The 13,292-nt window shown below is 36.9% G+C and overlaps 1 protein-coding gene and 1 long non-coding RNA gene across 2 annotated transcripts; both read right to left on the minus strand.

The window, feature by feature from the left end:
• Window positions 1-1,763, minus strand: LOC139191272 (uncharacterized). The gene is made up of 2 exons (XM_070811849.1): window positions 1,716-1,763; window positions 1-519 (listed from the first exon to the last, which is right to left on the minus strand). The coding sequence occupies exons 1-2, from the start codon at window positions 1,761-1,763 to the stop codon at window positions 1-3; spliced, it is 567 nt and encodes a 188-aa protein (XP_070667950.1).
• Window positions 1,764-3,133: 1,370 nt separating this feature from the next.
• LOC139191492 (uncharacterized) lies at window positions 3,134-5,290 on the minus strand. Its single transcript, XR_011575571.1, has 4 exons — window positions 5,151-5,290; window positions 4,838-4,974; window positions 4,160-4,218; window positions 3,134-3,324 (listed from the first exon to the last, which is right to left on the minus strand). It is a non-coding gene; the product is annotated as an uncharacterized lncRNA (long non-coding RNA).
• Between the last annotated feature and the right edge of the window lie 8,002 nt (window positions 5,291-13,292).

The following is a 13,292-nucleotide window of genomic DNA, read 5'->3' on the forward strand; positions in this document are numbered from 1 at the left end:
CTACATTATTCCAAAAGACTTATTTCTTTCTGCTTTAACCTGATGACTGATGATACGCTTACTAACATACTTCGCCATTTCTCTTTTCATACTCGGTAAATAGTAAAATGTTCGAATGATAAGATACGTTTTAATACCTTCATGACGCCTTGCATAAGCTGCACCGTACGCTTCGTCCATAACTGGTTTCTTTAATTCCATAACATTAGGTATAAACACCTTGTTCTCTTGCATAAGCTTGCCATCTGATTCTCTAACTCTAAGGTCTTTCTTTTTCCCGTTATTCCTTGCATTAAATAAATTCTTGAATTTCTTCGTCAAACGCTTGAGTCTCGAGTACGATCTACCAAATGGGTCCAACTTGGAAATTAGCAAGGCTTCTTCTCGATTTTCGATACCCAACTTTACTCCAGTAGATTTCAAATCCACAAGAAGATGAACATAGCAAGCGTACCAAGCATTAATTCTCACTGGGGTCTTCCTACTAAATGCATCAGCCACAATATTAGCTCGACCACCCTAGTCGCACAATCATAATCACTAAGCAACTCAATCCACCTTTGTTGCCTAAGATTAATATCTCTCCGCGTAAACATATATTGGAGACTCTTAGGATTCATTAAAATCTTGCATTTCTCACCAATAATATAATGTCTCCATAACTTCAAAGTAAGAATGATAGCCGCCAATTCCAATTCACAAGTAGGGTAATTCGTCTCATGAGATCTCAATGGCCATAAAGCATAAACAATCATCCTACCATGTTGCATCAACACGCATCCAAGAACATTCAACGTAGCATCACTATAAACCTTATAATTACCGCTATAATCTGGAAGCGTTAAAACAGGCGTGAAGTGAGATAATACTTCAGCTGCTGAAACCTTGCTCACAATTTCATCCACTCAAACCTAACCTTTTTTTCTCATCAATCTCGCCAAAAGCCAAGCATTGATTAAAATCTTGGACGAACTATCGATAATATCCTGCTAATCCGAGAAAACTCTGAACCTCAGTCACGGTTCGCAATTGTTCCAAATTCTCAATCGTTGCTACTCTTTTAAGAATCCACTTGAATACCTTAAGTAGATATAATTAATTTATCCAACATTAGCATTTGTTAAACTTAGCATACATCAACATTCCCTCAATCTTTGCAACACCAATTTAAAATATCTAGCATGCTCCGTTCTATTCTTATGAATCTCGTCAATGGCAAACAATAACAACCCGGTCTAGATATCACTGGAATACTTCCTTCAGCAAACTCATAAAAATAGTAGGTGCATTCGTCACTCCGAATGGCATCCCAACTTGAAATGACCATAACGAGTCCTGGATTCAGTCTTATGAACATCCTCACTGCTAATCTTCAACTAATATTATTCAGACCTCTAGTCAATCTCATAAAGTACCCAGGCGCCTTAGAGCTGATCAAATAATCATCAATACACAACAATGGATAACGGCTCTCAATCGTTATCCGATTCAATTACCTAATATCAATGCCTAGCCTTAATGTCCACTTTCTTCCTCACAAATAAACCGGAGCTTTTCCAATATGATGAATTAAGTTGAATGGAACTTTTAACTCAACTTGAACCAATCTCTAACATAAGATTTGCACCTAGAGACAATTCAATAGTGAAACCCACATCTCTGCCTGGCGGCAATCTAGGTAAGTCATCTGGGAATACACCAGGAAAATGTCTAACCATCTTTACATCTTCCATACTATTAGGATCAACATCATTTAGCACCATATGAACTAAATATCTTAGCAGCCTTTTGATAACAATCTTCTTTGCTCTCTCAACAGGAATAATGGCATGACTCACTCCACTTTGCTTACCCCCAAGAGTAATCTCTAGTCATCTAGGTCGACAAAAATTAACTGATTCTCCATAGCAATCTAGCTTGGCACATTTATACTGCACCCACTTGTGCCAAAAAATCACCTCAAAATCCATAATATCCAACGGAATAAAATTCACTGACATGACATTTTTCACCATCACTGGACACCCTGAATAAACCAAATCAACATAAAGTGCCTTACTTGTTTACTTACTTAACGAATCCAACAAATAAGTTATAAATATTACGGTCTGCAGCCCGCAATACAAATAACTCACTGTTGTCTCGATAAGTAAGTAACAATTCCTGAAGGGTGTAATATTATCATCTTGTTCTTCCTTAGAAATACATAAATACGCCTCAATCGTGCTCCAACATTACTTTCTTTGGCAACATCGACCATAATAAGAAATATATCAGCCGGAGTTAGCTAGAATGACATGTACGGCTGAGTCTACAACTCGACCATCCATGCTAGCACATAAGTCGGAGTCACATATAGTGACCTGTACGACTTACTCGTCAATTTTTCCAAGTGATATGTTAAGGAAGACTGTTGGGTAACAACTGATTCCAGGGACAATTCATACCTCTATGTCCCATCCGTCCACATGAACACATTCACTGATTCCCACACTCTCCAAAGTGTCTAATATTATACCTATGGCACAAAGGTACATTTCCCTTACTCGAGTCACCTTGTCTTTAAGATCTGGGATCACCCGTAAATTTATCACTTCGCCTCGAACCAGTGGCACTAAAACCTCAGCTGGGAAAATTAGCTCTAATTTCACTTCCTTTGAAGCTCTGAGTCCTTCGACGTCCTTGATATGACGAATCTTTAACTTTATCGTCTTATTCTTATTCTCATTCCTTTCTTATTCCTCTTTACTCTCGCCGATCATATTCTCAAAGTCCTCAAAGCCCAACAACATCTCGTAAACTCCTGGTAAAAAGTACAATGGATTGTGGTCGTCAAAGAACGCCAATTCTTCTTATTATCCAGCCAAAAACGACAGAACACCTTGACCGGATTAGCAACAACATCTGAATGGAAACAAGGCAAGTCTGTATTCAAATTTAACTTATATCCAGTTTCAAAAGTTCCTTTAGATAATAGACTGAATCATAGTGACAATAATTTCCCCAAAACTACTATATCAGGGAAATTAGGCTTATTCGAACTACGTGGCTCGCTACGAGGCGGTATAGTTCTGACAGAAGACACTAGGAAATTCTCAAGATGTCCAGAATTGCAACCTAGGCTCTGATACCAACTGACACACCCCGTCCCGAAGGAGGGCGTGCTGGCCGTCACGTGAGAGTGACGTAACCATTTACACAGTTCGGAAGCTTTAAAGAATACAATTACTAAGATAACACACCCGAGGGTGAGTCATACTTTTGTGAATTCTGTTAGAACACCGTTGGATTCCTCGTGGCCACCAAAGCTCTGCCATCTAGGACCTGGAGGGGCGCAAAACAAAATTGAGTGGGTCAGTAAAACAAAGTTTTTCGAAAACATTTCATTTAAAACATTTCTAACCCCTCACCGTAAAACCTGTATACTTTCCCAGAAAAAAAAAATATATATATAAAACCATATGAAATCTCAAAACTTAAATCCCAAATCTTTAACATTTTTCAAGAAAAATATGCCATGCCATAAATCAAAATATAAATCAGGTGAAATAAGGAATCAATCGGAGACCCTGCAGTTGGTCCTATACGATTAATTCAATAGCTCAATATCCCACTAAGCCGGAGTCACCACAGTGACCTATACGGCCCTACTCTGCACATCACTCGGAACTACGTAAGGTAGTCTATACGATGAAAGGTGTAAAAATACGCTCTAGTGCTTCTCTCATCAATCATCAGCGCGCATAACTAAGGTCACCCACTAGTCGGAATCACGCCTAGTGATCTGTACGACTAGCATGTCGGAACCCTCACATGGTCTGTACGACATCCACCTACTTGGATCCAAGGCGAGCGTGCGGTGTGGTGAATAATATAAGCACTAACACCTAGGGTGCAAGTTATGAGCTCAAAACATCTCAACAACAAACAATTCAATGAATAAATGAACTCACCTGACTTACCTGTGCCTCCACAGCACCATGCAACATGTATGCATCATATATCAATTCATTCTTTTCATAAACTTCTATGCTTGGCATTTCAATTCATACTTTTCATAAACTTCTATGCATGGCATTTAAAAACATTTTCTCATATAAATGCATTTCTGGGAAAACAATAGTATATAGGTAATACGAAAACAAAACTGCCCACTCACCTGGAGTTCGCCCAACAACTTCCTAGCACCGTACATCAAGGCGTCATGAAGATTAGCGCCTAGAACAATAATTAAATCCAACCTCAGAAATCATGCCGATAGAATACATAACTTATATAAGACACGTCTCTACGTAGTTCGATCCGGATGATCTGCAACTCAGATTTCAAATCCGTAACTTCCAGAGGTCCACAATATACCTCTAGGACAACATCCTAAAATTTCATTACCATCCAACGGTCGGATCTCCGTCAATTTCCAAAACTAAGTGACGGTTAACATTCTATTTTATGAACTTACAACTTCAATTCCGGAAGATCCGTAAATTGGATTCCCAATCCGTAAGTTCCTATAATCCTCAAATATTACGTATTACAACGTATCAAAGTTTGATGACGATCCAACGGTCGGATCGTCAATTCACATTTTCACCTAACCATGAATCGTAACCAACTTAGGTTCAATTATTCAATTTACGTCCATCAATTATCAAAACTGAACCTAGAACCTTAATCACATGCTAATAATGACATTGGCGGGCCATTGGCCACGCACCGCCGCGCGGGCCGCCGCGGGTGGCGGTTGGCCGCCCCCGGCTCGCCGGAAAATTCAACTATTTCCAAAAATTACCAAAATTTGCAGATTTGAAGATCTCAATGAGTAGAACAACTTTCATACCTGTGGACAAGGCCAATTGGGCCTGGAAGTGCTTCAATTTCACCAAAACCGTGAAGAACCCTAGAATTTGGTGTTTCCAATTCGACCTTCAAACTTGTTCCAACGCCTCTACTACCTCTTGGGCTTTGTTCTAGGTCCTAAAGGAATGCTAATGATGTTAGTAATTGAAAGAAAACATTTCAAAATTTCAAGAATTTAAACAAAAGGGTCGCGGCACCCGTGTGGGTGTTCTTCGCGAAATCACAACGAAATTCAATGATTCTTGGGGTGAAACATAAAGAGGGAAGGCCTAGATGTTGATTGGGAGTGGTACCTTGATCCAATTCGTTGGAAAATTGGACGAAACGGCGAAAACCCGCCGATTTGGAAGCTTGGGTCGCGCGGGTCAAAGGTGACCCATTCCTCCTGTTCCCCCGTGCACCACTCTCCCTCCTTTCCCCCCTTTCCTTCCCCTGGTTGATCAGTTTCTTCCTCTCTCTTCTTCTGATTCGCTCGCATCTTCTTCTTCTCCGATTGGGCATTTCTGCTCAGTCTCTTCTTCTTTTCTGTTTTCTGTTTCTTCTTCTCATACACATACACACACCAAAAACCTTTCCCTCATCCCAGCCATCCATTTCATTCATCATTAAATCTGGGCCGTCCATTTTCATAAAAGAATTTCTATATTTTACTAAAATTATAATTCCTTAAAATCCCAACTTCAAACTTTAATAACTTCTTCGATATAACTCCAAATCACGAACCGTCTGCGCCCATGCGTCCGTAACGACGAGTACTACCAGGATATGCCAAGGAAACAAATCTTAGATGGCACGACATGGTGATTAACCTCGAATAATGCACGTACCTTCAAAGGGCATTTTTGTAAAATCCTTTATCAAAACTTTAAAAATTCTTAAAATTAGGGACGGGCTGTCACATCCTCTTTCCCTCTTTCTCATGATCCTCTTCTCTCTTTTTCAATTTTCCCCTGAGATTTTTCTTGGTTTCCTTGAGCTTTGTCTCAAATTTTCCTGTGAGTTTGTCTCACTTTTGGGCTTCATGTCCCTCCTCTCCACCCCTCATTTTCCTTTGGATGTTCTTTTCCAAATCCAAAACACCATCTCCCCTCACTTTTCCCCTCTGCCTCCCTTCCCCATAAACCATCCCCACCTCAGCCTTTGCTCTGATCTGCAAACTTCGCGCCGAATATGATTGCTAGATTTATTTCCCTCCCTCATTATCCCCCCTCAAATGGCTTGCTGGATTTCCATCGAGGCCAATTGTACAGCGACTTCGGCCAAAGTGAGGGTTATCATAAACTAAACCAAAAACCAATCAAGCAATAAACAAAACACAACGATTTCAGAGTTCTTCCAATATAGGAGTACCTCTCTAACAACAGAAGCTTTATTGATTACCAATAAATACAAGAGAACTCATAAACACAAAGTGTTCTCAAGTATACAAACTTATGTCTCTCACAACTTTCACACACACAAAACTATATCCTACATCCATCTATTTATACTAACAGATGTCCTAGGTTTACACAAAGTTCCTAGAATATAGGAAACTAAATCCTATACTAAAACAAAATCCTAAACCAACAAGGAAACACAAATCCAAATATCTTGCGTCCAAGATATCCTATTCCTTTTTAGTTTAGGCATGTTGATTTAATGCCAAATCCAAAAATATCCACCTTGGCATGAAATCCATAACGAGGCATCCAACAACTTCCGTTGCTCCACCATATCGCAAAATCAAACTTGCTTCAATTGCACCAAATCTAAGCAGTGCTCGAACTTAGCTGCATTAACCATGTTTGTCAAAATATCAGCTGGATTATCTTTTGTAGCAACCCTTTTTAGATGAATCTCACCTTCAGCTACCACTTATTTCACAAAATGATATCGTACATTAATGTGCTTAGTCCTAGCATGATGTACCTGATATCTGGCCAAATTAATGGCACTTTGGCTGTCACAATATACATACAACTTGTGTTGTTCAACACCTAAATCTCCTAACCCCTAGAGTCCACATTGCTTATTTGATAGCTTCAGCGATTGCCATGTATTCTGCTTCTGTGGGTGATAGTGCCACCATTGGTTGTAATATTGATATCCAGCATATATGACCCTTTGCCATTGTAAACACATACCTAGTCGTCGATCTTTTCTTGTCTAAGTCTCAACAAAGTTTGAGTCCACATATCCAACTAAGAACTTATCAATTCATTCATCACATCTTTCAAAACTAATACATTTGTCCCTCGTTTCATGTAAATACCTTAGTATCCACTTAGCAACATTCCAATGCTTTCTTCTAGGATTATGCATGAACCTACTAACAATTCCAGCTGTGTGTGCTAAATCAGGACAAGTACACACCATAGCATACATTAATCCTCCAACCAAATTAGCATATGGAATACCATCCATCTTCATCTTTTCTTCATCAATTATGGGACATTGTTGATTGCTCAACTTGAAGTGAGCACCTAATGGAATTCCTACAGGCTTAATGTCTTTTGTTACTCTAAACTTTTGTAAAAACTTATCAAGATATTGCTTCTGAGACAAACACACCAAACCTTTTTGTCTATCCCTTGTGATCTCCATTCCTAATATTTTCTTGGCTTCATCGAGATCCTTCATTTCACACTCCCTTGTCATTTGCTCCTTTAACTTTTCTATCGCTGAAATATTGCTTGAGGCTATGAACATGTCATCCACATAGATTATCAAGTACACGAATGAACCATCTTTCAACTTCTTGTGATAAACACAATGATCATAGTGACTTATTGTATAGTCTTGACCCTTCATAAACTTGTCAAATCTTAAATACCACTGCCTGTGCGACTGCTTCAAACCATAAAGAGATTTTCTAAGCTTACAAACCAATATTTCTTTGCCCTTCACTTGATACCCCTCAGACTGTCTCATATAAATCTCTTCATCTAAATTACCATGAAGGAATTTAGTCTTCACGTCTAGTTGTACCAATTCAAGGTTGAATTGTGCAACTAAGGCAAGCAATATTTGAATGGAGGAGTGCTTAACCACAGAAGAAAAAAATCTCATTGTAATCTATTCTATCATTTTGAGCATATCCTTTAGCCACTAGCCTAGCTTTAAATCTTACCAAGATCTTGTCATCCTTTTTCTTTGCATAAACCCATTTGCAGCCAATTGTTTTCATTCCACTAGACAGCTCTATCAATTCCTAAGTCTTATTCTTGTGAAGGGAGAACATTTCATCATCCATTGCATCATACCATTTACTCTATTCTTCACTATTTACTGCTTCTTCAAAATTAGTGGGAATTTCAGCCTTAATTACTGGCAATGCATATACCATGCAGGCTATGCAATCTTTATATCTCGCAGGTAGGGATATGTCTCTTTTTCCCTTCTTTTTGGCTATGCAATCATCTTGTATCTTTAGTTCTTCTGATGGTGTTTCTTCTTTGTGATCACTATTTTCATGTTCAAGTTGATCACCTTGTCTTTCTTCTTCCACAACTTCCTTACTTGGCTGTGAATTCACAACTACTTGTTCCCCAAGCTCCACCATCTGAATATCTTCCTTCAATTTCATGTGACTTTCATCAAATGTCACATCTTTACTTACTATAATCTTGTTCAACTCAGGACACCAAAGTCTAAAGCCTTTCACACCACTATTGAATCCCACAAAGACAGCTTTCTTGGCTTGTGGATCAAGTTTTTTTTCCTTCACATGAAAGTAGGCATTGCATCCAAACACTCATAGCTTATCATAGTCCTGAGCTGGTTTTCCAAACCATACTTCAATGGGTGTTCTACTCTTCAATGTTGTTGATGGTAGTTGATTAAGCACATGATATGCATTGCTCAAAGCTTTTTCCCAACATCTCTTTGGTAGCTTAGCTTGAGATAGCATGCAATGAACTTTCTCGAGTAAGGTCCTATTTAGTCTTTCTACAATCCCATTCTGCTGTGGAGTATATCTAACACTGAAATGCCGAGTAATCCCTTCTTTTTACACACTTTGAAGAAATGATCAGAGGTATATTCCCCTCCATTGTCACTTCTCAGTATCTTAATTTTCTTTCCAGTCTTGTTCTCCACCATGTTCTTTCATTCCAAGAAGATGTCAAGAACCTCGTCATTTCGACTCATCATATATATCCATGATCTGCAAGAGTAGTCATTAATAAAATACACAAACCATCTTTTTCCACCTAAAGGAGCATTTTTTGTAGGCCCCCAAACATTAGAGTGAACATAGCCCAAAATCCCTTTTGTTTGATTAACAGCTGAGCCAAATTTCACCTTTGTTTGTTTACCAATAACGCAGTGCTCACAGAACTTTATCTTTCCAATTTCTGCTCCTTTTAAACACCCTTGCTTGATCAATCCTTGCAATGTTTTTTCTCCTACATGTCCGAACCTCATGTGTCATAATGCAAACAAGTCACTTTTATCACTTTGCACTTCATCAGCTACTGTAACCACTCCATTTTCCAAAGTCTTTCCTTGTAGCATATAAAGCAAGCCATTCCGAGGCCCTTTCATTATGACAAGTGCTCATTTAGAAACTTTGGGCACGTTGTTATCGGAGTAAAACCTGTAGCCTTATGACAAAGTGCTTAGTGAGATCAAATTTTCTTTAGATTTAGGACGTACCTTATACCATGCAATTCTCGAATCACACCATCATGATGCTTGATCCTGATGCTTTCAATTCCTTGAGTTGTACATGGGTTATCATCTCCCATATACACAATTCCATTCATAATTTTGAAGCTTGAAAACTAATGCCTTTGAAAAGTCATGTGATGAGTACAACCTGTGTCGAGAACCCACTATTTCATATAATCCACATTGCTCGATGCAGTTAGGGCATAAACAAATTCCTCATCCTCGACTTCAACCATATTTGCTTCTGAGTCATCCTTCTTCTTTCAAGTCTTTTATTTGATTTTAGGGCATTACTTCTTCTAGTGTCATTTTTCATGACAAAAAGCACACTCATCTTTGTCCAAGAACTTCCTATTCTTTGAGACTCATATAGTACGAAACCTACTATTTTTCATGTACGAACCTTTCTTTTCTTTCGATCTCCCTCTCACTGTCAAAGCTTCAGAGTTATTCCTTTCTTGCCTGTCGAGGTGTCTCACCTCATGATTCATAAGAGCAATTGAGATTTCATCATACTTAATTGTCTCCCTGCCATAAATCCAAGTAGTCACGAAAGGCTCATAAGATTCAGGTAATGAGTTCCTCTGGATCAAGACCTTGTCTTCATCTATGATTATCTTTTCAAGATTTGCCAATTCAGCTAGAAGCTTGTTAAACTCTTCTAGATGGCCAATCATCTTCGTGCCCTCTTTGTACTGGAACTTATACAACTTTCTCTTGAGATGCAGTCGATTCTCTGCACTTTTCTTCATATATTTATCTCAAATGCAGCCCACAATTCTTTTGCAGAAGTTATGTTCATCACAGCATATTCTGTTGCTTTCCCAAGCATAGTTGAATTGTAGAACATGCATGAGCATTCAATCTTTTCCATTCTTCTTTTTTCATCGAAAACAACTTGTCTCCTAACACAACAACCAAACCTTGTTGTATCAAGACATCTCGAACCTCACACTACCACATAGCAAAGTTGTTCGTTCCATCAAATTTCTCAATTTCAAAGCTAGCACTCTGAACCGTCGTCTTGGATCCACTAGTGCCAGACTTTTCTTCAACATAATCATTACTGGTGGAATCACCAGTCTTCATCATTGCTTGATAGTCACAACCCACGTAAGAACCTAAGCTTTTGATACCACTTGTTATAAAGTAAACAAAAAACCAATCAAGCAATAAACAAAACACAACGACTTCAGAGTTCTTCCAATATATGAGTACCTCTCTAACAACGGAAGCTTTATTGATTACCAACAAATACAAGAGAACTCACAAACGCAAAGTGTTCTCAAGTATACAAACTTATGCCTATCACAACTTTCACACACAAAACTCTATCCCACATCCATCTATTTATACTAATAGATGTCCTAGGTTTACACAAAGTCCCTAGAATATAGGAAACCAAATCGATCCTATACTAAAACCAAATCTCAAACCAACTAGGAAACACAAATCCAAATATCTTTCGTCCAAGATATCCTAATCCTTTTTAGTTTAGGCATGTTGATTTAATGCCAAATCCAACAAGGGTAATTTTACCTACCTCCTTAGCCTCACCTTCTACTCATGTGTTACTGTGTTTGTATATATTTGCAGGGATTAGTGAATGAAATTTGGATATGGTGACTATCTTTTGGTTCTGCATCTTTGGTGAAGAAATCTGGATGTGGTGTGCTTCTTGTTGCGGGTTTAGTACTTTTGTGTTGTGATGTCTTGTTTGTTTTCACCACTTGTTTGTTTTCTCTAGTGTTGCTGCTTCAGTAGATGTTGGCAAGACTTTCTTGACGGTGATGACGGCGGACATTGCTTTCTGCGGTCGGAAATTAGAGATTTGAGTTTTCGTTATAGTTTATTTAATTGGACTGATCCTTTGTGTATCTGATCCCCCAATGTATTTGGATTATTTTACCTTCCTTTGTGTTGACTTGTAACATTTTATCGGATTAATTAATTTATATTTTCAGACAAAAAAATGATTTACCATCTATAACTTTTTGACTGAACCGCAACCACTGTATCTATGATATTAAATAATAAAATGATGTTGTAGGTGTAGCTAGCTAGCTGCATTTTCACTTTCTTCCGAGCTGCTCTGATTGAGGGTACTGGTACTCCGTACCAATGCTTAATTTGCAGGGGACTTTAAGTTCGTATTAAATATATATCGATTCCCAGAATTAATCAGTCGCTACGCAATGTTTATGAGGCTAACAAATGCATTGAAGAATGGAAATAATGACTTGCGTGCACAATTGTAGGCATGTATGTTTCCGTAAGTCTTTCTGACTTTTAAAAATGGTGAATAATCATGATTTAACACCAATTGTTCTCTTTAAAAAAAAAAAAAAATCTGGCCAACCCTATCAACTATTTCCAATTATCTGGGTGTGTATGGTTGAACTTAAAGGCCATCATTAATCCAGTGAAAGTTTATGGTGTATGGTAAAGAAAATCTAAGATCATATCGACAGGCCTATTGTTGTATATAGATGGCAACTAACAACTGGCTACTGGCCTACGTACGCAGACACCCACGACATTTGTTTAGGGTTTGGGCAGCCACGTACCATACAAGTGTTTTTTTTATGTGATGCATGCATGTATGGTTTTGTGTATATATATTTAGGGTTTAGGCAACTGGTAGCAATCGTAATCTGAATGGTTGAATTTTTGTTAGAGACTTGGGTATGATAAAGTTGGCTAATGCAATAGTTGCTTCACTTTCTGCGTCCAAGTTATTATTTTTAGGGAGACTTTGAATGCAGTCCATAGCTATGAATATTCTTTGAATGAAACCTTGTTGATTTTCAATTTTTTTTCGAAGTCCCTGAAATTAATGTGATAATTTATTTCTGTGTATGTTACTATATTTTTTAAATTAAAAATTAAAAAATTTAGTTGTTTATATAAATGAGATTTTAAATAAAAAACCATAATTTGTGGGATTAAAAATATTAAAATATAAATATATTATTGTGTGTGTGTGTGTGTGTGTATAAACATGGATACATTTTAAAATCAAAGAAAAAAGAATGTAACCATATAAGTTTAAAAATGGATTAGAAAAAAATTGAATAGATTTTATATAATAAAAAAATGGTACATTTTACATATAACAAACTGGTATATTTAAGAATGAGTACATTTTAAGATTAAAATTTTGAAAAAATTACATGAATGGGTACATATAATTAGCATGGGTACATTTGGCAAAATAAAAAATGGGTACAAATAAATTTTAAAAAAAATATGGGTACAAATACAAATAAAACTTTAAAAAAATATATGCACAAAAAAAAAATATATAGGTACAAATTAAAAAAGGGTTGCAGATTAAAAATGGGTACAAACTAAAACTAAAAATATATGATAAAAAATTTAGTCATAAATATAAATATACTAATTGTAACATTTTTAACATTAAATGAATATATTTAGAAATAAAAAATATTTTATAATTGAAATAATTAATGATGTTATTAATACCCTAAGACCTTGATCAAAAATTGAAAAGTAATAGGATTATAATCAATGGAGTAACAAAAGGAAGGATGAGAACCTAATTTCTCCTTATTTTTATGTATAGATGAATTTAGTGTCTTATCATTTGTATAAATAAATAAATAACTCACTTTGTGTATTTTAATTGCACGAAAATCTGTTTTGTACGATTTTTGTAGAATTTTGCAAACAAATAAAAAGTGTGTATAACACAACACTAGATCAATAAAATAAATATAAATATAAAAGCTGTATGTGGTTCAATATTTTAATGAATAGTG

Source organism: Malus domestica, chromosome 14 (genome assembly GCF_042453785.1).
Source record: "Malus domestica chromosome 14, GDT2T_hap1".
Lineage (NCBI taxonomy): Eukaryota > Viridiplantae > Streptophyta > Magnoliopsida > Rosales > Rosaceae > Malus > Malus domestica.